At 43.6% G+C, this 25,157-nt stretch overlaps 1 protein-coding gene across 1 annotated transcript in view; it reads left to right on the top strand.

Moving 5' to 3' along the window:
• Positions 1-23,291, top strand: part of LOC124884958 (apoptosis-stimulating of p53 protein 1-like) — a 49,315-nt gene extending 26,024 nt beyond the window's left edge. Inside the window, exons 5-24 of the mRNA XM_047393030.1 lie at positions 3,067-3,162; positions 4,824-4,880; positions 4,982-5,102; positions 5,364-5,443; positions 6,510-6,677; positions 6,765-6,905; positions 6,980-7,175; positions 7,433-7,561; positions 11,519-11,586; positions 12,415-12,622; positions 16,930-17,166; positions 17,254-17,337; positions 17,378-17,461; positions 18,362-18,512; positions 18,597-18,634; positions 18,706-19,061; positions 19,143-19,280; positions 19,525-19,915; positions 20,004-20,203; positions 21,386-23,291. Coding sequence (XP_047248986.1) covers positions 3,067-3,162; positions 4,824-4,880; positions 4,982-5,102; positions 5,364-5,443; positions 6,510-6,677; positions 6,765-6,905; positions 6,980-7,175; positions 7,433-7,561; positions 11,519-11,586; positions 12,415-12,622; positions 16,930-17,166; positions 17,254-17,337; positions 17,378-17,461; positions 18,362-18,512; positions 18,597-18,634; positions 18,706-19,061; positions 19,143-19,280; positions 19,525-19,915; positions 20,004-20,203; positions 21,386-21,427 — 2,985 coding nt within the window. The 3' untranslated portion in view covers positions 21,428-23,291. The remainder of the gene's footprint in view (positions 1-3,066; positions 3,163-4,823; positions 4,881-4,981; positions 5,103-5,363; positions 5,444-6,509; positions 6,678-6,764; positions 6,906-6,979; positions 7,176-7,432; positions 7,562-11,518; positions 11,587-12,414; positions 12,623-16,929; positions 17,167-17,253; positions 17,338-17,377; positions 17,462-18,361; positions 18,513-18,596; positions 18,635-18,705; positions 19,062-19,142; positions 19,281-19,524; positions 19,916-20,003; positions 20,204-21,385) is intronic.
• The last annotated feature ends 1,866 nt before the right edge of the window (positions 23,292-25,157 follow it).

The raw sequence follows: 25,157 nt of genomic DNA on the forward strand, positions 1-25,157 counted from the left end.
AGGTGGTAGAGAGAAAAAGAAAGGGAGGTGTGAGAAAAAAGGGGGAGAGAGGGAGAGAAGGGGGGATGTTGCTGCAGCAAAAAGCCAGCTGCAAAGGGATGACAAGGACTGGAGGAGATCTGGAGGAAGATTCAGAAAAGTAGGAGGAGTGGAGGGAAACTAGAACAGGAGAAATAATGCTAGGTGTTGTTTTTATGTTCAAATGTGAGCACTCCTGATGCAGGGTCACATTAGCGCTCCTGACTCTGTTCCTACGTCACAGGAGAACACGCCAGTAAGTGGGAGAGTTTGTGTGAGCCGGAGATCCGAAGTCGTAAATCTCAGCCCGACTCCTGACGGACAACACAGAGGAAAAGTTGTGATAAGGATCGCTTCTGGTTTTCCTTTCTGGATCTTCTTTCTCCACGATCACATCAGCAGGGAGCTGTGTCTCTGAGAGGCTGGCGGTATGGAGTGGAACGAGGTGGATCTGGTGCAGGAATTCACTGTTGAAGGACAATGCAGCAAAATTAAAGTGCGCTCCTGCAGGATCACATGGGACAGCCTGCAGGTAAATGCAGCGCAGCGGGTGCTGATGGGGTCTGCATGTTAACACAGCTGCTGAGAATAATGTCCTCCTGGTTGGTAGAAGCAGGAACACCTGGAGAAAGTAGGGGGAACTTTTTCACTGGCTCTACATAGAGGTGGCGCCTGCTGTGGAAGAGATTCCCAGCAGTTTCATTCATGGTTTTATTTGCATTTGAGGCTGGAAGAGGGTGAAGGTTCTGTAGTCTAATCACGTCAGATGGTCTTCATCATGCTGTGTTTGCTTTTTATTATGAGTACTTCATAAAACACTGTAAATGATCAGAGAGTTGATGCAGGAATCTGCAGAAATCAGCAAGAATTAAATTGGAGGATTGTTCCAGATTTTCCCACAGAATGTTCAGCTTAGAGTGTGATGATGGTTCTGACCCGTGAAATATTCAGAGGCTTTTGGTTTTAACCTCATTTAATGGCCACAGTTTCATCTCCACATGTCCAGGTTCTTCATCCAGTCGTAGGTGTTTCTGTCTCCTTCCAGCCAGGTTGTCTCCCACTGCTGGAGGACTTAGTTTTCTGACCAATCAGAGCCCAGAGTGCAGAGAGACACGCCCACACTCCCACTGGATTACAGCTCTGGACCTGAAGGTTCTGTGTAACCCATCAGATCTGCTGCAGATCCGACACATCGTACCCCCTGAAGGTTATGAAGCTCAATTTAAAGTCACTTATGTTCGGTTCCCACATAGTGACTGTTGGGTTGTTTGGAAGGTTCTGTGAGCTCCTCTGAAAATGTTGGAATCACCATAGCAACCATTGACTCAGCGGTCAGTGTTTCTTACGTTTCAGCAGAAACAATTCAGTTTTAACACTCATCTAAAAGCTGCATATTAATTATTCTAGTGGAACATTAGCAGAGTCTCTGCAGATCTGCACTATGGTTTTATGCTAGTTGAATAATGATTTTCTACTGCATCATTGGTTTGTTGTGTTTATGACTGGTTGTAGAGTAGATGACTGGAGGACAAAGCTTCAGGTCATGTGCATGAAGAAGATCCCATAGGCCAGCAGTTAGTTCATGGCAGGTGGGACCTCAGACTCTAGTGGGCATAATGTCGTGTAAAACAAGATGGAGTCACCATCAGCATCACTAATCACTGCTGCTGCTAATTAACACATCTCAATTAGTTCACAAAACTCGACTGCATCCACAACGTTGTCTCGGTGAGACTGAGGTCGGGTCGGTCCCCTCAAACACCCTGCTGACTGTCCTGAACTGGTGCTGACTGATGGAGGCTTTTCCCAGCTGGGAATCATGGAAAATCAGGCAGGAAGGATCATGTAGTCTGCACCTGTGTACCATGTGAATCAGCCAGTCACATGGCAGCAGCTCCATGCCCTGAGGGATCAAAACATGTTGGAGTTCTGACTGAGACCACAATGAGGAGCAAAGGAGAGTCAAGGGAATGTAGCATGGATTTTCACCAACAACCATCCCTCAGGTTTACACAGAATGTCTGAAAGAGAGAAGATCTCCAATGAGCTGCAGCTGAGTGGAGGAAAACACCTTGATGATGTCAGAGGTGAATGAGCCGACTGGTTGCAGATGATAGAAGGACCGTAGCTGCAGACCACTGGTTCCAACCATGGTCGGCAGAACACCATCTCTTAATGCAGGACAAGTGGAACCTTGGGTCAGATGTTCTACAACAGCAGCAGACCTCACCATGCACCAGCAGAATGATGCTCCATGTATCAAAGCTCAGATGATCTCAACCTGGTTTCTTGAACCTTACAGTGAGTCACTGACCTGCAATGACCTCCACTGGAGGGATGAACATGTTTAACTTTAGATGGAAAAATTGTCTTCTTCTACGCAGCAGACAGAAAGTTCTGATATTAAACGAACAGGCAGAAGTTTTACTGAAAACCAGAAGCTGCTCAGTTTGATCTCAATCAAACTTTTTTCGAGCAGAAATAGAAATCTCTCATTTGTTGTTTTTGGGAAGGACTTGCAGTACTCCAGACTGGACTCTCTGAACTCCTCAACAATCTCCACTGTTGCACTTAAACATCTGACCTTTCCATCATAAACCACATTTGTGTTCATGTGATTCATGACTTGCCTCTCAGATATGTATAAAAGGCCATTGTGCCTACAGCCTTCTGAGTGGGGACGTTTGGGTTGAAAACACTCAATACCTGGATGTAGCTGGACTGAGACCTTCTGCTGTTTCCAACACACTTCTGTCATAGTTCCTGGAGAACACCTCTGTTAATCAGATGACAGCCCTGGCACCGTCATCACACTCTTCTGCAGAGGATGCAACAATAGTTCAGTCAGTGCGTGAAGGCCACCAGCTGAGGTTCATAACACTGTTGTAGATGTGTAACCTGAAGTGTGAGGTGATACGTGTGTGTGCAGCTGTGTTTCTTCTCCTCTCACTGTCAGCAACAATCCTGGAAACATGGGAAAACATTGACTTTTCCTGTGGATGTGTAATTAACCCTGTAGTTCATGTGTGTGTGTGTGTGTGTGTGCAGGTCCCCCGTGTGGAGCTGACCCTCTCTGAGCTCCAGGAAATGGCCACGAGACAACAGCAACAAATAGAGGCTCAGCAGCAGATGCTGGTTGCCAAGGTACAGCACAGAGCAGCTGGACAAGGCTCAGCGTGAGGACCGGAACGTCAGAGACTGTCCGAATGAGTCAGATTAGCCAAAAACTCTTAGAAATGATTAAATAGTTTAGAAAATGATGTTGGAAAGATGTCTGGGTGAGACCTTCTCAGTTGCAACATTTTAGAGGAACATCTACTGATGTCTGGACTTAGGTCAAAGGTCAAGGTAAAAAGCTGTTGCTCTAAAAAATTGTACTTACTAATTTACTTAATGTTTTACCCACAGTGTAGAAAAGTAATCATGCTTTGCATCTGAATTCACAACATGGAGAAAATGTCTACAAGATGCTCTCTGCTGACATCTGAGCCTAATATTATGTCTAATATTATCTTAGAGAAGGTATCATCCTCACAGTGTGGAAAACACAGTTTTATATCGAAATGTTATCAGACTCAAAGGTCAAAGGGGACTCATTGGTCTTACAACAATGACAAGAACTGTTTCAGGGGTTAGAAAGAACTCCCTGGAGCACCATCACTCCAATTGTTATCCTGCTGGACTTCATGTGGAACCACCTGCATCCAAACTCCCTGGACTCCCTCTGCATGCTTAACACAAATGACTGAAACACAATGTGTGATTAGTTCGGCCATCTTCTGCTGCTGATTTGAGCATTTACCTGATCAGCAGCAGCAGCAGCAACCGTCCTGCTGCTATGAAGGGACCGATTCATCATGAATGCTTCCTTGTCTCAGAGGCTGGACACGTATCACTGCAGCCACAGTTGTTGAGGTATTTGCTGACTAGTGAGGAATAGATAGAGACTCTCCACCGTCCTCCTCCCTTCTCCCTCCACTTGTCTCTGGGTTATTGTTGGAAAGACAAAAGGCCAGAAAAATTCAGGCAGACGAGGTCCATCCGTCTGTCCGTCTGTCTGTCCAACCATCTTTTCAGGACTATTGGGAATTGGGTCATGAAGGTAAGAGTTGCAGGATGAAAAGCCAGACATCCCTTTTCTCGGGAACCAAGGTGTTCTCAGTCCAGAAGACATAGCCTGCCAGCAGGTTTTAGAGTGTTCTCAGGTTCTTCCTCTATTGGAACAAGCCTAAAAGATACTTTGAAGGCAGGAATCCATCTGGCTCAGAAATCCAAACCTCCCCACTGACTTCTTTCAATGCAGAAGACCATCGTGACTTTAAAGATGAAGAACCAGCAGATACGAACTGCCGACCTGGAGGAAGCATTGCAGCTCTTTCTTTTTCTCTTTCGTCTCTATTAGTCCGAACGTCTGCAGGTGTTGGACGTGGGTAAAACTCTGAACCATCAGATATACTGACTAGTCTATAATGGTAGAGCTGCTTTCCAGCTACGTCTGCAGGGACCGCGTTCTTGTTCCTATGTTCTGGACCCTGAGAGTTAAATTAGAAAACCACTACTGATTGGATGCTTTTGGAGCAAAGCAAACCCTTTAACAGAATTTATATGAAATACTGAAGGTGGATCAGGTTGGTTTATAACTCTACGTTTGTAGAAACAGAACCTCAGGTGGAGCTGTACAGAGCAGGGTGTGAGCTTTAACCTGGACTCCGAACTCTGATTTATGACTTCAAATACCTTCCCTCACACTCAGTGTCCTAAATGACAAACCCAGGTCCTCTTTGTGACTTTCTGCTGTGCTGTAGGAGCAGAGGCTAAGGTATCTTCAGCAGGGAGGCAGAGCCAACCCAGGACAGACACAGGTAGGGTATAGATGTTTGTCCATCAGCTTTCAAAACATGTTGGCTTGGTTCTGCTCCTGCTTCATCTTGAATGTTTGTTCTGATTGTTTCTTGTCCTGCAGTCTGAAGCTGAGAAGCTGCAGCGACTCAAGGAGCGAGTAGAGACACAGGAAGCAAAGCTGAAGAAGATCCGAGCCATGAGAGGGCAGGTGGACTACAGTAAACTGATCAATGGAAACCTCTGTAAGCCCACACGCTGTGACTTTACATCTGCAAATCCTAATTGTATGGCAGCCTCACTTCTGCCAGTCTGCTGCAGGGCAGCTGTGGCAACAATGTAGCTCACCACTGTCAGTGTGTGGATGGGTGGATGACTGATTGTAGTGTAAAGCGCTTTGGGGTCTCTGGGGACTTGATAAAATGTTATACAAGTGCAGGCCATTTACTATTTACCATAATAGTAGATCCTTCACTCTGACCCGTCTCCTGGTTCTGTGTCTGCAGCTGCAGAGATCGACCATGTGAGCAGCTTGTTTCAGGAGAAGCAGGCGGAGCTGCAGTCTGCAGTGACCAGAGTTGACCAGGTAATTAGAGATGTTTTCTAGGGACCAGCAAAGAACGTGGGTGTTGCTCTAATTAAACTCATTTTAGATGATATCTGGTCCCAAATATTGAAAACAGAGAGTTTACGGCAGCAGTAGCTCTGTCAGTGGGCCCACCCAGGAAGGAGAAACACTTAAACCCAGAAACACTGAGCCAGGAGTAAGATAAGATGGACTGATCTCACAATGGAGAAATGAACTTGTTACAGCAGCTCTTAGTAACACAGGAGGGTGCAGATAGTTAGGAAATGTGCAATCAAAGAAGAACGAGGTAGATGTGCCAAAACAAGTAGTAATAATAGAATAAAATACAATGACTTATGTACAGTAAATAGTGGAGGCGATTGTGCTAAAGTGACAATGATTGCAAGTATTTACAGATACAGAGGTTATTACACGACTTATTATACATTGGAAAAAAAAACAAAAACTAAGAGAATGGATGTAGTTAATGGCTCTTGTGGTTCCTTTGTGATATACACTACCAGTCGAAAGTTTAAAAAGCCTTGCTTATTTAATGGTTTCCTTTGTGTTTATGACTATTTCCATTGTACGTAGATTCTCAATAAAGGCATCAAAACTGTGAATGAACATATATGCAGTTATGTAGCAAACCTTATTCCTTAACGTAGCCGCCCTTTGCTGTAATGACTGAAATATTAACCTTTGACCTTCTCTCCATGAACCTCTGGGAAGTTCTGTCAACACCGTTAGGAAAACCATTCCAGGTGACCACCTCATGAAGATCATGGAGAGAACGCCAAGAGAGCAAAGCAGTCATCAAAGCAAAGGGAGGCTATTTGGAAGAATCTAAAATATAAAACTGTTTAGAGTTATTTCACACTTTTTGTTTATTACATTATTACATGTGTGTTCATTCACAGGTTTGTTGTCTCTGATGAGAATCTACAATGTAAATAGTCATGAAGATCTAAAACTTTTGACCGGTAGTGTAAATAACTAAGTCTTGATGAAGCAAAAAGACTTCCCAACGTTACTTAACTGCAGCAGATCAACTGTTCTTAAGGACATCTTCATCTTGATGTAGTTAACTCAGCAGCTGGAGGACCTGAGGAGAGGACGCCTTCAGCTGCAGTGTGATGCACCAAGACAGGGGACCCCCACCGATTCTCCGGGTGCAACCACTGGCCATAAATCCCCCTCTTTATCCGGCCCTGCAGCCGTGGAGCTGAGGAAACTCTACCAGGAGCTGCAGGTAAACTGTGCCTGATGTTCAAACACATAATCACCTCAGAAATGTTCTGCTCAGATAAAAGCTCTGCTGATACTGAATGTGTTTCAGGCTCGAAACCGCCATAATCTCGAGCAGAGCAGCAAATTGGTCCAAAACAAGGAGCTGCTTAACAAGAGGAACGCCCAGGTGACGGTGATGGACCAGCGCATCGGAGATCTGAGGGAACGCCTTCATAAGAAGAAAGCAGAGGTACTTCCTCTTCTTAACGTTAATGTTTCTTGTTCAAACTTTATAACTGAGAATCTAATCATTTTCCCGTCCAGCTGAGCCGTATGAACGGCGGAGGCCCGTCCTCCCCTCAGACCTCCACCCATCCCTGCGGTGGCGTTTCAGGCCGAGTGGCGGCCGTCTGTCCTTACATCCAGACTCCAGCTGAAGGGAGACAGGACCCTGGGTACCCTGTGGCGGCTGACCCTCCTCCCAAACCCACACCGCTCAACCACGTCCGCTCCCTCTCAGGTTGTCAGCTCTTCACTCTTCCTGTTGGACATGAATTCACTTTAAAAATGTTTCTTTCTCGGCTCTAATTATTCTTCTGTCTTTTTCCTGTCTGTTGGCTCATCTTTTCTGTCCTCCTTATCTGTTCTTGATGTTACGTTCATTGTTACTGATTCAACATGGTGGTACCTGCCTTTGTGACTCATCATCACGATGTACATGTTGCTCCGGTTGTTTCTGTCTCCTGGTGGGTCTGGTTGTCCATCATGGCCGTGCAGAGGAGGACAGGAGTGGCGTCAGGAAGCCTTCTAGCCAGTGGAAGATGTCAGATTTAGACATTGTCCTGTCTGAGCCCACTGAGACATGGGAGGGACCTCTGTCCCCTCAGGCGGGGGACGGTAATAACAGTGAGTCATCCTGGAGAGGTTGCTGGGCACCTTCAGGAGGATTGGCAGCTCCTTCAGTCCTAGCTCAGACGAGATGCAGATGAGAAATACCTAAAACTTGTCATGACAACAATGAATTAATACATTTAAACTATAGAAACTATCGATGTGGTGTAACTAACTCCCGTTTCTTCAAAACATTTCTCCTCTGATCCAAAAAGCTTCTGCAGTTCTGAAGGAGGACAGAAGATTTAAAATGGCAGCAACTGGTCTGATTTAGCAGAGAACCAAACGTTCTGTGATTAGAAGACAAACTGGGTGAAAGTGGAGAAAAAAACTACATTTTGATGTTTGTTTCAAGGAGAAACTATGAATATGAAAAGTTTCTGAATATTTCTCAGGATTACAATCATCATCACACTCCAAGCTGATGCTGTAGTCAGAACCAGCAACTTGAGACTGAGGCAAGACTGGGTCCAGACCACGACACCAGGCAGACTAGAACAAGTCCATTTTCCAGAGCATTGCTGTAATCAGAATAATGTAGCTGTTGCTGCAAAACCTCTATGGAAGCAGAACCTGAACTACATGACGCCGGTCCAATAAATCTGATAAGCTGGTAACAAGTTCAACAGACAAAGCAGAAAACTCTGAGGAGCCCAAGCTAGAACAACCTAGAACAGGTGGCAGCTCTGATAGTTTAAAGTGAAAAACTTTATCGATCGAATGCAAATACAGTCAGGAGCTTCACACTAAGCTGCAGGAACGCTGTGGTCCAGAGTCCAGCATGTCCGAGCGTCATGAGACGGGTCTTGGTCCCATAACACTTCTCTAAGATAAACACTGAGAGAAAACCTAAAAAAGGGATCAGAATGATAACTGGGTCAGGTGATCCGTTGAAACTCTAACTGATGGTTCTGATGGAAAGAATGACTGACATGCAGAGGTCCTAACAAGACTGGGTTTTATTTCAACCCAGATTGTTGACCTGTTGAAGCTGCAGAGGATGTTGGTCTGTGTGGAGCAGATGGTGAGCACAGGGAGGACATAAGGAGATCAGCTAAACAGAATGGAAGGTCACGTGTTCAGAACCAGACATCTGCTGGAAGTCAGAGGACCACACACAGGCTGGACAGTTAATGAGATCAGGTCAAGGGTCAATTCAAAGGTACACAAAGTCAATTCTACTTCCACCTGTTTATTTCATGGAGATGGACGGCTGCATCGGAATAAATTAGAATATTATTAAAAAGTTCATTTATTTAATAATTCATAATTCCCATAGATTTGTCCCACACAGACCGATTCCGAGCTCATTAAAACCCAACATTCAGTTTCTCAGTAATTAGAATATTCAGACCAAATAAGAAGGATTTTAATCCAGTAATGTGGACCTACTGAGCAGCACCTCCAGGTTCTGTTTAGTATCTCCACCCAGTACCGGGTCTGGGCTCCTGCTGGAATTACTGCATCAATGCGGTGTGACATGGAGGGGGTTCTGCTGAGGTGTTCAGGAAGCCCAGGTTGCTCTGCTGCCTTCAGGTCATCTGCATTGGTGGTTCTGGTGTCTCTCATCTTGTTCTGCACAGAACTCCTTAGATTCTCTGGTGTTACCATGATGATTAGGGCAGCCATCGGTACCTTTGGCAGTGTGGCCGGTACCAAGTCCTGCTGTAAAATAAAATCAGTATGTCCATAAAGCTTGTCAGCAGAAGGAAGCATGAAGAGTTCTAAAATTTCCTGGTAGATGGCTGCATTGACTGTGGACTTCAGAAAACCCAGTGGACCAGACCCAGCAGATAACATGGCTCCAAATGACCATCACTCACTGTGGAAACTTCACACTGGACCCCCAGCAGCTTGGATCCTGTGACTCTCCACTCTACATCCAGACTCTGGGACCTTGATGTCCAAATGAAAGAAAAACTTCACTTTGATCTGAAAAGAGGACTTTGGACCACTGACCAAGAATCCAGTTCTTTACCCTTCAGCCCAGGTGAGATGGTTCTGATGTTGTCTCTGGTTCAGGAGTTGTGTTAACACAAGGAACAATACAGCTGTAGTTCATCTCCTGAAGATATCTGTGTGTGGTGGATCTTGAACCTCTGAATCCAGCTGCAGAGCATTTTTTCCTTCCACTTAACCTTCCATTAACATGCTTGGATCCAGCACTCTGTGAACAGCCAGCTTCTTCAGCAATGACCTGCTGTGGCTTTCATGTGGAGGGAGTCTGTGACTGTCTGCAGGACATCTGTCCAGTCAGCAGTCTTCTCCATGACTGTGGGTCAGAACACGGTCAGAACAGAACATTTCTGGATTATCCTTTTCATTAGTTTGGTGTAATCCTATGATTTACTGAGAAACTGTATGTTTAGCGTTTTATTAGCTGTAAACAATTAACATTTTATAACTAAGAGAAATAAAAACGTTAAACATTTAACTCTGTGTGATGAATGAGTTCCACTGAAATAAATCGTTTTCCCAGTGATTTTCCAGTTTATCCAGATGTGAATTAGCTTGAAGCTATAATGTATAATTTATAATGAAATAGTGACATTTGGGGCTTTTTTAAATAAAGTACTGAGCTGGAGCTGCTTGGGTTGAGTGGAGGAACATCTCTGCCAGGATCTTCAGCGTGTTCCTGAACACCACGGCTCTGCTCTTCCAGCGTCTGTCATAGTGTGGGAAACACACAGCTGTGAATCGCTGAAGGACAGGAAGTGGGAGCTGTGGCTGTGTACTGGGAGTGTGTGTGTGTGGGAGCAGGACATAGGTTAAATCTCCAACAAATGTTGGGGCAGGAAGCATTCTGTGGACGTCTAGGAAACGATTATTTATGGATTTAAAACCCTGAAAGAACAGAATATTCTTCATATTTCAGTGTGAACAGGACCCAACATTAGCTGTTTCTGTGATCCGTTTGGTACGGGTCATGCTGTGTGGCGGCTGCTTCTAATCCCAGCTCTGTAGCTGAAGGCCACGTTTCTACCTCACTCAGAGAGGACTGTTTTCTTCGTGAGGTCAGAATGGCGCCGGGCCACAGGCTGCACAGCTCAGCGTGGTGTAGTCTGGTACCTGCCAGAGCTGACGTCATGCCAGCAGGTTAGGTAACACCAGCCTTAACTAGAAGATTACAGAAGGAACCTGGCAGCTAAGGGCTTCTAGGTTAGTAGAACGTTCTTCATGATGGACTAAAAGAAGGAACAAGGAGCTCCACACCAATGAGAGAACCTGAGACCGAAAGTGCTCAGGAACCGGTTGCTATGGAGATTCCCTTTGTTTATGGGGAGCAGGGGAACCCATGACGGCGGTCCTTTCATCAGACCGAAACTCAAACCAGAATTTAAGCCTGAAGCAAACAGTGCCTGTGTGAGTTTGATCAGAAACGTTCTTTAGCAGTCAGTCTAACCCTAATATGTCACCGGGTCAGAACCATCATCACACTCTAAGGTGAACATTATGTGGGAAAATCTGGAAAAATTCTTAAACTTAAGCTGTGATTGTAAAAAAACAGGAAAAGAGATCAGAATGATAACTGGAAAGTCCAGCTTTCTGTGACCCGTTTAAACTTTGAATGATGGTTCTGATGGCTGAGAAATGGACTGGTTTTCTCACAGCTGTAACTAAAATCCCTGAATGTTCTATGGGGACAGGCTCTTCCTGCTCCGCAGACAGAGAAGCAAACAGAACATTTTGATGAAAATGTAAAAATAAGAATAAATGCATCAAATAATAGTAACTGGGCTTCAGGAAAGTATTTATCATTTTAACAGCATGTTTTAGGTCCACTGGGTTTGAAGCTCTGAAACCATCTAGCAAAGACCCGAACCAGATCTGACAGGACCGGTTTTCTTCTCTTCTATCTTCTGTTTGAGGTTCTTCTTGTTTTAAACTTGATGGAATCTCATCTCCCTGCTTTCCTTTTCTGTTGGGTTATTTCTATAACATCTGCCTGTTCATCTGTTGTTTTCTGTTCAGCCAATGAAGCATCATGGCCAAACATCAGTAAGAGTGGATCAGACTGGAGGTCCTGCAGTCCAGAACCGGTACTGTTTCTGCATCACACAGCCAGAAATTCTGATTATTTTGCTGTTTAAAATAGACCCAAAAGCTTCCTTTGTTTCTCAGCGTCTGACGATGAATTAGACTCAACTGTTCCTGTTTCAGGTCCGTTTGGATCACCAATGTGATCTTTGTTTGCTAAACACCAGAATTATGAAAGTGAAGATTTTATTACTTTCTCAAACGTCAGACGCTTACATACACTAAGCTCACCATACCTGATGATGATGTCATTGCTTTGTAAGCTCCTGATAGGTTAACTCACAGCATCTGAGTGAACTACAGGGTCAGCTGTGGATGTATCTTAAGGCAACGCCTCAAAGTCTCTGCTTCCTTGTGTGACATCATAGAAAATCAACAGAAATCAGACATCAGGAGAACTGTGGTTTTGGGGGCAATTCTGACAAAGTGGATGAAAATGTCAGAATTTCTCATTATGGAGACATTTAATAGAAATAATTTACTGACTTTGACCAGAAACTGGAGAAGTTTGGTCCGATTTAACGTCACACTGTGAGGAAAAGGGTTATTAATCTATTATACCAGGGGTGTCAAACTCCAGTCCTCGAGGGCTGGTGTCCTCAAACTTTTAGATGTGTCCCTGGTCCAACACACCTGAATCTATGGCCGAATTACCTCCTCAGTATGCAGTCAAGTTCTCCAGAATCCTGCTAATGATTATACAGTGGACACTGGTTTCACAGTTTGAATTAGCATTGAATGAAATAAACAGTTTTGGGTTTTATATTTTGTGGAGATGCCTGTGTCAGTCTGTGTTCTGGAAAGTCCGATTTCTGTTTTCAACCCAACAGTTTCCCTCTGGTTATGGTACCTACCCCAGCACCACTCACCAGGCGGCCGGGCATCACTGCGCCACCAGCTCACTGCCCCGTTCTGCCCCCGGTACCCTGGGCTGGCCCCGGTCCACTGCTTCCAGTGCCATCTCCTCCTCTTCATCATCATCCTGTGCTTTACAGCAAATCCAGCAGCATATTTCTCTCCCACCTAACTCGAACCAAGGTAAAACCCACAGACACAAACACTGAAATATACCAAAATAAATACTCATTTCTATTTTTATATATTACATTTCAACACTACGTTCTTACATGTATTTTGAAATATATTGAAGAAACACATTAAGAGATTAGATTTTTAAAATTTATGTATAATTTTTTTATATCTACACACATTTATTGCCTGTAAATGGCATTTCAATATGTTTTGTTTTGTTTTCACAGTAGACATACAGGGGTTGGACAATGAAACTGAAACACCTGGTTTTAGACCACAATAATTTATTAGTATGGTGTAGGACCTCCTTTTGCGGCCAATACAGCATCCATTCATCTTGGGAATGACATATACAAGTCCTGCACAGTGGTCAGAGGGATTTTAAGCTATTCTTCTTGCTGGATAGTGGCCAGGTCACTACGTGATACTGGTGGAGGAAAACGTTTCCTGACTCGCTCCTCCAAAACACCCCAAAGTGGCTCAATAATATTTAGATCTGGTGACTGTGCAGGCCATGGGAGATGTTCAACTTCACTTTCATATTCATCAAACCAATCTTTCACCAGTCTTGCTGTGTGTATTGGTGCATTGTCATCCTGATACACGGCACCACCTTCAGGATACAATGTTTGAACCATTGGATGCACATGGTCCTCAAGAATGGTTCGGTAGTCCTTGGCAGTGACGCGCCCATCTAACACAAGTATTGGACCAAGGGAATGCCATGATATGGCAGCCCAAACCATCACTGATCCACCCCCATGCTTCACTCTGGGCATGCAACAGTCTGGGTGGTACGCTTCTTTGGGGCTTCTCCACACCGTAACTCTCCCAGATGTGGGGAAAACAGTAAAGGTGGACTCATCAGAGAACAATACATGTTTCACATTGTCTACAGCCCAAGATTTGCGCTCCTTGCACCATTGAAACCGATGTTTGGCATTGGCATGAGTGACCAAAGGTTTGGCTATAGCAGCCCGGCCGTGTATATTGACCTTGTGGAGCTCCTGACGGACAGTTCTGGTGGAAACAGGAGAGTTGAGGTGCACATTTAATTCTGCCGTGATTTGGGCAGCCGTGGTTTTATGTTTTTTGGATACAATCCGGGTTAGCACCCGAACATCCCTTTCAGACAGCTTCCTCTTGCGTCCACAGTTAATCCTGTTGGATGTGGTTTGTCCTTCTTGGTGGTATGCTGACATTACCATGGATACCGTGGCTCTTGATACATCACAAAGACTTGCTGTCTTGGTCACAGATGCGCCAGCAAGACGTGCACCAACAATTTGTCCTCTTTTGAACTCTGGTATGTCACCCATAATGTTGTGTGCATTTCAATATTTTGAGCAAAACTGTGCTCTTACCCTGCTAATTGAACCTTCACACTCTGCTCTTACTGGTGCAATGTGCAATCAATGAAGACTGGCTACCAGGCTGGTCCAATATAGCCATGAAACCTCCCACACTAAAATGACAGGTGTTTCAGTTTCATTGTCCAACCCCTGTATATAAAGTATTTAAATGTACTTATTATTACACGACTCACAAAAACGTACAATATTAATATTTGGCTTTTGGGGGAAATTTATGGAAAACGTAGAACCATGCGATGGTAATTTGCTCATGTCAGTTTATTAAAACCAAAGCCAACAACAGTGGTGAGTAGACCACAGTGTCTCAATAACATGTCATGTGACCTTGATCATCAACCACAGTTTGACAACGATGTCTCCTGCTATTCACAAATTGACTTATTATCTGCTGAGGCATGGCATGGTCCCCAGGTCATTGAGGTTCTGTGGTTCAGAGTTGCAAGCCTCTAGACGAAGACTCAGCTGATCTCATAGGTTTTCTCTGGGATTCAGGTCTGGAGAAAGTGCATGCCACTCCATTTCAGGAACCCCAGTCTCCAGCACCCGTTCCCTGATGATGTGACCTGCATGATCTGGAGCATTGTCCTCCATGAAGATGAAACTAGGCCTGTGTTGTTCATGCAGGAACTCAATGACTGGTTTAATGCTGGTATTCAGGTAGTATGAGCTTGTCCCTGAACCATTCACAGTGTAGAGCAGTTCTGTATTGACTGGACCCACCTACTCACACTATAACACCACCACCACCAAAGGCTCCTCTGGTGACAACCGTGGCTGATGCATGGAGCTCTTCTTGACGTCTCCAACATTGTTGAATCATAATTTCTGCTCAATGTGAATCAAGAGAACAGCATAGAGGTGCACTGGTCCCTGGTCCAGCTGGGTGCTCCTTGGCCAATGCAGGATGATGATACCTGTTCCTGGTGGTGTGGTCCGGTACCCTTGCAGGTCGTCTAGACCACACTGAGGGAAACAAGTTCTAATGGTCTGGATGAATCTGCAGGGTTCTGTTCACAATGAAGAGATCCTCAGTGTGGGATGTGGCTAAAGGACATCCACTTCTATAGCTCCTTTTCCATTGCATGTAGAAGGCCCCAGGCTTTGTAAAGTCCAGGTCATATTTCAGTACAAATTTACCTGGGTAAATTCACTTTCCCAGGGCTTTACTTTCACAGGTAAATGGTCCTGGTCAGATTTCCCTGGGCTTTGTTAGAGCCCGGGGAAAGCTAAACTAAACTAAACTAAACTAAACTAAACTAAACTGAGCTAAGCTAACTAAGCTAACTAAGCTAAGCTAAACTAAACTAAACTAAACTAAACTGAGCTAAGCTAACTAAGCTAAGCTAAACTAAACTAAACTAAACTAAACTAAACTAAACTGAGCTAAGCTAACTAAGCTAACTAAGCTAAGCTAAACTAAACTAAACTAAACTAAACTGAGCTAAGCTAACTAAGCTAAGCTAAACTAAACTAAACTAAACTAAACTGAGCTAAGCTAACTAAGCTAAACTAAACTAAACTAAACTAAACTAAACTGAGCTAAGCTAACTAAGCTAACTAAGCTAAGCTAAACTAAACTAAACTAAACTGAGCTAAGCTAACTAAGCTAAGCTAAACTAAACTAAACTAAACTAAACTGAGCTAAGCTAACTAAGCTAAGCTAAACTGAACTAAACTAAACTAAACTGAGCTAAGCTAACTAAGCTAAACTAAGCTAACTAAATTAAGTTAAGCTAAACTAAGCTGAGCTAAGCTAAGCTAACTAAGTTAAGCTAAACTAAACTAAGCTAAGCTAAAGTAAAGTAAAGTAAATTGAGCTGAGCTGAACTAACTAAGCTAAACTAAGCAAACTGGGCGGCTGTACCGGGACTTCCCCACTATCCGCTGCCGGATCTTGGCCCTGCACTCTGGGACTTCCCGCTACCTGTTATCTGTTTGTGGCGGCTGAAGGTGAAAATAAAGGGTTCAGTAGGTATGTGGTGAATAACCGCAAGCACCAGAAAATAAAATGGAATATTTGTTTCCGGAAATTTGTGACATTTTAAGTTATTGTTGGCATTAATTGTAAACTATTTAGCCACAATTCTGTAAGACAAATGTTTTAACACAGTGCTGATGATGACCATATCCTGTAGTTATCTGATATGAGTTTATCTGATGATAATAAAATAAAAATAAGTGTGTTAGTCAGTGTTTAGAAGTTATCGTAAATGAATCATACAGCTGTAAAGCAACAACTCTGGCCTGATGCAGGTTGGTAAAAAATGTAAATGTAAAATAACGATTTAAACTTTTCCTGCTTATGGATCAAGAGCAACTTAAGGAATAATGGAAGGAATTAATCAGCTGTTGAAACAAAAAAATGATTTATTAGGTTTTAAATGGAGTAAAGTAGTAATGCCATCTGCTGGACTGAAGATGTAATGCAGTGTTCTACACAACTTGCCCAGACCTAATCAGGCTGACTTAAATAAATGGTCCTGGCCTCTCTGAGCAATGGAAGAAGAAAGTACGAGATTCCCTGGGATTCCTATTACTTCGTCACAGAGAAACAAACATGTTGTAACTCCTAATGTCAGTTTTAGATGCTAATGGCCGTGGGCAGGAAGGTCCTGTAGAGCTGTTGGAGTGGATCTGAAGAAGCCTCTGACTGAAGACTTTGTTGTTGTATAAGAGCATGATGAAGAGGATGTTCAGGGTTCTTCATAATGTTCTCTATTGAACAATCCTTCTTAGCACAATCATCTCCAGAGGGTCCAGAGCAGTCTCAGAACAGAACCAGCCTTCTTGATCAGCTTGTTGAGCTTTATTAAGTCAACAGTTCTGATGCTGCTACTCCAGCAGATGATGGCAGAATATTATTTTTGCATCCATTTTCACAAATATTTTTATATCTCTCTTTATTGTAAACTTTGCAGCTTGTTCTGTTTCTGCCACCAGGTTCTGCCTCCTCCTCCCAGCCGTCTCCTCTCTCCCTTCAAACGGAGCGCTCGGACCCCCCTCCGGCAGTGGCAGTCCGTCCCTACGTCCCGGACCACCCGTCCAGACCTCAGTCCCCCAGGAAGGGTCCCGCAACCATGAATAGCAGCTCCATCTACAGCGTGTATCTCCAACAACCTCAGCAGCCTCAGGCTAAGAACTACAGCTCTCTGAGCAACCGGACTGCTGTCAAAGCAGGTAATAACAGTTCCTTGTGTTCATAATATCTACTGTAGTTTATTTATCAACACATATACATCCCATCTTTTTGTTGTCTCTCTACAGTCTACGGCAAACCCATCCTCCCCTCAAACTCCTCGTCCTCGTCCCCTGTCCCCTTCTTCCAGGGGGGGAGGAGGAGGAGTGAAGGTAGCAAGGGACGATGTCAAAGAGAGAGAAGGAGGAGGAGACACCAGAGTTGGACAGATCCTTCCTCCACCCAGTGTGGACAACATCCCACGCCCCCTGAGTCCTACCAAGCTCACACCAGTGGGTGGGTTCACCGATCAATGTGAGCTTTAGAAGGTGTAGAGAAAACTGAAGCTATTCTGCTTAAACCTTCTGTGGGAGCAGACCAGGGGTCCGAGGTGGAGAGGACCAGGGGTCTGAGGTGGAGAGGACCAGGGGTCTGAGGTGGAGAGGACCAGGGGTCTGAGGTGGAGAGGACCAGGGGTCCGAGGTGGAGAGGACCAGGGGTCTGAGGTGGGAGCAGACTAGGGGTCTGAGGTGGAGACGACCAGGGGTCCGAGGTGGCTGGCTTCAGTTGCTCAGGTCTACATCCAAGAGCTCTCTGGTTGCTATAGTGATTGCTGCTCTTTCTGGCAGAAAAAACTAAGCCTGAAGCAAACAGTGTCCGGGTGAGCTGGATCAGACCGTTCTGGTTGGCTCATATGTACACCTTAATGTGTCTGCAGTGGTTCCTGTAGGAGGATCTAACAGGTTAAACAGAACCTTCAGGTCCAGTTTCTACAGAACCATCCAGGCCTGAAATCTACTGGTAGTGAATGAGAGTGTGGGCGTGTCTCTCTGCACTCTGGGCTCTGATTGGACAGAAGTACTACAGCAGTGGGAGATTGGATGGAGACACTGTTTAAATCCAAAAGGTTCTGAGTATTTCACCAGGTCAGAACCATCATCACGCTCTAAGCTGAACATTCTGTGAAAAAATTTGAAAAAATCCTAAAACCTAAACTGTGATTGTTGGATAAGTGGGATCAGAATGATAACTGGGTCAGGTAAAGTCCAGCTTTCTGTGACCTGTTTAAGCTTTAAATGATTGGTTCTGGCTGAGATATGGAAGTCCAAACAGGAAAGATTTAAGTTCCTTTGTGTTGCAGACTTTATTTGTTAGGAATGGTCTAATATTCTGAAATGTTATGGTCTTTCTCCACAGCCCACTCGCAGCTACGATACCAGAATGATGCTGACCTGGAGGTTCTGCGCCGTCGTCTCAGTAATGCTCCTCGGCCCCTGAAGAAACGGAGCTCCATCACTGAACCTGAGGGCCCACAGGGGCCAAACATCCAAAAACTGCTGTACCAGCGGTGGGTCTGAGTTCTCCAGGAAAACCAACATTATCCCGTTAAACTGAGCTCAGGTAACTGACGGTGTTTTGTTGTTGGGTGCAGGTTTAACACCCTGGCAGGAGGGATGGAGGGCGGCTCAGGTAAGACACAGACGTGATGTTAGAGGGTTAGAGTCATGGACACCTGGTTATTATTCCCTCCTCTGCTCCAGGGAACCCTTTCTACCAGCCCAACTGCCTTCTAGGAGACATGGACTGCATCCATTCAGCCAATAGGAATGTCGAGCTTGGAGACAAGAGTGTCAGTGAATTACCTGGGGAGGTCAAAGGTCAAAATCTGAGCTCAGACTCCTGCTGCTCCTCTTCACCCTCAGTTACTATGGAAACACCCAAAGACACAGAGAGCACCAAAAAGGCATCTGCCTCAACCCAGCCCAACTCATCTCCTGCACCTGAGAGGTCCGAGGACAAGAACAATAACAGCCAACGAGGAGTTAGCTCCGCCCACAACACGATAGGCCACGCCCCCTCTTCCCCATCACCTCCTGCTCCGCCTTCAGTACCAAAGGTCCACATACTGAAACCACACCTACTCTCACATCCTTGCTCCTTTCCTCAACAATAACCCCTGTGTTTCTGTGCGCTGCAGGCGAAGCGGACCAACCTGAAGAAGCCGTCATCAGAGCGGACGGGCCACGGCCTGAGGGTCAAGTTCAACCCTCTGGCTCTGCTGCTGGACGCCTCGTTAGAAGGAGAGTTTGACCTGGTGCAGAGGATCATATACGAGGTAAAATATGGAATCATGGAGCATGTTCATGAGTCACAATGGATATTTATACAAGTCTGCTTGGTAAAGCGTTGGTCACACTGTGCAGTACGAAGGTGTTGTGGACAATCATGGCCCAAACCTTCTGCAGTTGTTGGAAACTCTGTAGCTTCAGTTTGTTTAGCTTCAGATCTTCTCAATGGTCCTACTGGGCGGCTGCACCGAGCAGTTCTTCCACATCTTCATCCAAATCTGTGTCTTTAAGGTGGAGAACCCCAGCATGCCTAATGATGAGGGCATAACTCCTCTTCATAATGCTGTGTGTGCTGGCCACCACCATATTGTGAAGTTCCTGCTGGACTTTGGGGTTAATGTCAACGCAGCCGACAGTGACGGATGGTCAGTACCCCCAGTCTTCTTCATTTATCTAGAGATTCATCCTTGGAATCATCAGATGAACTTCAAAGTATTTTATTGTCGCACTTCCAGGACCCCTCTTCACTGCGCAGCTTCGTGCAACAGCGTCCACCTCTGCAAGATGCTGGTGGAGTCCGGGGCGGCCATCTTTGCCACAACTATTAGTGATGTGGAAACTGCGGCGGACAAATGCGAGGAGATGGAGGAGGGCTACTGCCAGTGTTCCCAGTTCCTCTATGGTTGGTTGTCCACAAACACGCCTCGTTAAATGGGTTTGTCCGCTCCAGACTCATCTTCCCTGGACTCTATGTTCTCCATCTTCTGCAGGTGTGCAGGAGAAGTTGGGAGTGATGAACAAAGGCTTGGTCTACACGCTGTGGGACTACATGGCTCAGCAGGATGACGAGCTCTCCTTCAGCGAGGGCGATGCCATCACCGTGCTACGTCGCCATGACGACAATGAGACTGAGTGGTGGTGGGCGAGGCTGGAAGACCGTGAAGGATACGTACCCAGAAACCTGATGGGGGTGAGAGCAACTAGCATACCTCACTGTTAACATGCCCAGATAGAAACACCGAAGCTGTTATCAGAAGGTCTGAAAATCAGAAGGTCCGAACGTTGCAGCTACAGCTGAATAATCCATCCTATGCTTTCTGTCACTCAGGGATGGAAAACCTTTCTCTTGTTAAAGTAAGCTGTGATGAAGCTAATCTCTTATTTCCATAACTGTGAGCTCATTTTAAAAATCTGAGTTTAATCAGCGAATACTGACTGAGGGGAGTTTTACAGGGTCAAAGAGGTCAGCAGTGATGGATTCATCTGAGAAAGAAGAAGCTGCTGGGGTGGGGTGGGGGAGCCCACAGAACCTCAGTTCTTCAGCCTCAAAACAACCAAATCATATGTTCTGAAATAGTGAGCTTCAGAACCCTCTGTCTATTTTAATGGGTCTGCAGTAGTTCCTGTAGGAGATCTGGCTGGAAAATCAGAAGCTTCAGGTCCAGTTTCTACAGAACCATTCAGATCTGAAATCTTCTGGGAGTGGATGAGAGTGTGGGCGTGTCTCTGCATTCTGAGTTCTGATTGGACAGAAAACTGTAGGTTCTACAGAAGTGGGAGAGACCCTGGCTGGAAGGAGACAGAAACGTTTGAATGGAGACACAGTTTAATTCTAAAAGGTTCTGAATATTTCACTGGGTCAGAACCATCATCACGCTCTAAGCTGAACATGCTATGGCAAAATCTGGAGAAATCCTCAAACTTAAACTGTGATTGTGGAAAAACTGAAAAATGGATCAGAATGATAACTGGGTCAGGTAAAGTTAGACGTTCTGTGACCCAGTTAAGATGTAAAGGACGGCTGAGATATAGAGGTCCAAACTGGACTGGGTTTATTACTGCTGCAACTGAGATCCTACTATAGTCTGAGTGGAAATGTTCAGTTCCGGAGAACCGTGCGGTGTATCAGAACACAGTCAAGCAGCCGGGTTTTCCACCTGTGTGGGACATGTGCTGACCCGGAGATTATTATGAAAGCTGATAATAAATGTGCTTAAATGTAGTTTGTGTCACTTTTGATGTTGAATTCAAAGAGTAAATTAACAACCCATCAGGTGGTCGGCTCCTAGAGCGGGTCATATGGTTTCTTTTGAGATGTTCAGGACAAAGCTAACATCATGTAGTGACGTTCTGGGTGTTGATCTCTCTGCAGCTGTATCCACGGATCAAACCCAGACAGAGATCCCTGGCATGAAGCCCAGATCCAAGAGGAAGAAGAAGATGAGGAGCCTGCAGTCAGCAGAGATAGAGGAGGCAGAAAACATGGCTCACTTTCATCCTCGGTAGCAGCAGAGCATATTTCCACCTGCTTGGATCTTCATTCAGTCGATCACAGCTTGGCAGCTTCAGCGGCAACATGAGAGGGACATAGCTGTAATTTCCACCCAAGCTTGGAAACATGTCCGGTATCCTGTAAAGACCTCTTCCCATTAAAGTCCCTCATTTCCTATGGTGCGGATTTAACTCTGATTCCCAGGTTGGATCAGTGAAGGTGAGGAAGGCGAGAAGAACGTGACGAGAGAACAAACCCGATGTGTCTCAGGAGAGATGGAGAATGTCAGTGTCGGCCTTCTGGAGGAGGACTTCCTGTTTCACAGCCTGAAGCAAGCATGCATGGATGGTGTGTTTCCTGCTGATGAAGAATCACGAGAAATGAGGAGAAAAGGAAGAAAATCAGTATGTGAAGATAATGAGTTTAATGGTCCAGTTCATGTCCTTAAAGGTTCCCCTAATCTAAATCTGCCTGTTGAAAGTTTGAATCTGTTGTTAAAAGAATCCAATGAGAGTTTCTGGGTTTATTTCGACTCTTCAGCCTCAAGCTGTCACATTAAACTAACCTGGATCATAGAAACGAGTCCCAGTAATTAATCTCTATCTGCTGGCTAGTTTAATGTTTTATTATCTTATTATGTTGCTTTAATTAAAACCAAACTTTGTTTCTTATTGGTAGCTTTGTGTCTCACTGCTGCCATCTAGAGTACAGTTGTTTGATGAGAGGGTGGAGGCATCACGTTGTGTATTGGCATACTGTTAGTACACAGCTACGGAACGCCAAAGTGTTCAAAATGAAATAAATAAATGAAACATTATGAAATAAGTCTCTACATCACTAAATAATAGATACTGATTTAATGTGACAATGAAATTGTGAAATAATTCAATGCATATTAAATTCTCAGCTCATTATTATGAAATATATTTCATTTTCCATTCAAAATCAGCTTTATAAAATAAAACAATTTTCAAATAACATTTTTACCTAATAATTGAAATTATTGTTGAGGCTATTTCTATGTAATTCCAGCATTTTTTTATTTATTTCACAATGTCATTTTTTAAAAGCCAGCTTTTAGTTTATAACGGTGATTTTTCCTCATGGCCATTTATTTCATAATGCCAGTTTACAACTGAATGACTGTGGGCCAATCAGCATCAACGGGCTGGAGCTGCATCCTCATTGGCTGAGCCGTACATAGAGATTAGCTTCCTGGGTACCTCCTCCCTGAGCAGCTACAGCGCCACCTCAAGGTGTAGGAAGGATGCTGGAGTTTCTTTAACTTCATTCAGCTCTGGTTACCTTAACTGCTTGAATTACATAGAAATAGCCTCAACAATAATTTCAATTATTAGGTAAAAGTTTTATTTGAAAATATTTTGAATGGAAAATGAAATATATTTCATAATAATGAGCTGAGAATTTAATATGCATTGAATCATTTCACAATTTCATTGTCACATTAAATCAGTATCTATTATTTAGTGATGTAGAGACTTATTTCATAATGTTTCATTTATTTATTTCATTTTGAACACTTTGGCGTTCCGTACGCAGCTAATGTAAAACTATAATAAAAGTATAATCCCAACAGAAAGTAACGTGGATGGAGTGGTGGACTGGATCAGATGTTTTTATTTATTTACATTAATATTTTTATTCTTACTCGTTTTCACTGCACAGCAAACATTTTACTGCTGTATATTTAAATCAGTAAGGTTTATTAATAAAGATGCTTTATGGACTGCATTAATAAAGTAAAACTAAACATTTAAAACATCAATTCCAGCTTTGTGGATATTCATATCTCAGCTTCTCATATTTCCAAGCTTTGTCCGCTTGCTTTGTTGAATCAGGCTTTGCTATGGTGTCATTTCTTTCTTCAAATGGAATTTTGTCAGATATTTCTAATGACTGTTTAAAATGTTTAACTGTTTAGTCTTTGAAAGGTGTTTCTGTTGAAACAGGGCAGATTTTCTCACTCATGAACAAAAATCCTTTCTCTAAAATCTGAAATCTCTTTCAAGTGTTTTTGAAACATTGTGCAAAGTTTTGCTTCAAAGGCAATTGTGTTTCTGATTGAGCCACATTATTTAATGCATTTGTCTGTCAATTTCAATACTGCGGGAGGATTAGCCAACTCAACCACAACCCAACAATATAAATAGTACATTACATTTGTAGTCAGACATTGGACATTTCCATGTTTCAAGTGATCAAAAACGAGTAGAACGCCCTTCAACCTGAATTAGAAATTCACAAGTTCACCAAGCCCAAATGCAAAATCCAGCTCATAGAAATCATAATGAGAGATGGAGTGACACAATGTTTATTTGCACTTTTGCATGTTGTTTAATTAAAATCACACACATTTATTGCATAAATCCATAACACAGAACCACTGATCCAGGAGTACTTTCTATGCTCATTTAGTGCCTTCATCTAGGAGACAAATAACAGAGAGAGCTTAAAGTATATGGCAGCATTAACTGCAGATAATGCATAATTGGAGAGTAGTATGAGAATGCAGCAGAGAGAGTGAAAGTGGTCATTATGTCCTCTAGCAGTCTAAGCCTATAGCAGCATAACTACAGAGATAGTTCAGGATAAACTAAGCCACTCTAACTATATGCCACTCTAATTATTATGAAAAAAGAAAGTTTTAAGCCTAGCATTTAAAACAAAATTCAAATGTTTGTTTGTTTCTCAGTACTGGTTTTATGATGCAAAAAGTCCAGATATTAAAACCCGTTTAGATGGTCATCAGCAGTGACAGCAGAAGGTTTCAGAGATTATGGTTATGATACAGGTCTCTGTGTATGAAACCCTCATTAATCTGAGGTGTGTGTGTGTGTGTGTGTGTAAGAGGACCATAATAAACTATGGACTTTAGATTGTTATGAAAGCACCTCCTGTCTTCTCCAAGCCTCTGGACTCACCTGTCAAGAGTGGCTCAGCTGGTAAGTTCGGCTCATGTAAAACTCACACTCGTCTCACTCTAGGAACCATTTTTCTAGAACTCTTTGCACTGGTTCTGAAACGTTTCTACCTTTCAGAACCATTACTTGCTTTGTTAATCTGTACTTGCTTTTGTTTAGTTGAAGCCTACAAATCGTGCAAACGTCCGCGCACTGAACCTTAAAAATAAAACGAATCCGTCTGATTTTCATAAAAATTTTGTTTACTTGGTTGTTTTTTATTATTCGTGTTAATCAGGTTTATCATAAAGTGATGGAAAATTGATAGATTTACTTAAAAAAAATAATGTCCATATAAAGACATAAAGACATGTTTTCTTTATTTTGAAAAGTCCGACGGAAGTGCTAGCTTCATTATTCAGAAAAGATCAACATGATACAGGAAAGTCAACATTGTGATGAGAGTGGGACAATAGAACAATTTTCATTTTAGTATGTCAGAGATGTGACAGAGACCATGTATGATGGAAGAATTTAGAAATATAAAAGAAACAATATAATAAATATACTGTAAAAGAATCAGGTAGTAAAATTATTCAAATTCTAAATGAGTTCTTTGGAACAACAAAGGTATCAGGATATTATTATGAACAACACACAAAGTAAATGGACATGTTTTCCCACAGTTCTTACCAGTAGGTGGCGGTAATGCACAATTTGATTTTTGCCAA

This window comes from Girardinichthys multiradiatus, chromosome 19 (genome assembly GCF_021462225.1).
Source record: "Girardinichthys multiradiatus isolate DD_20200921_A chromosome 19, DD_fGirMul_XY1, whole genome shotgun sequence".
In the NCBI taxonomy this organism is placed as follows: Eukaryota; Metazoa; Chordata; class Actinopteri; order Cyprinodontiformes; family Goodeidae; genus Girardinichthys; species Girardinichthys multiradiatus.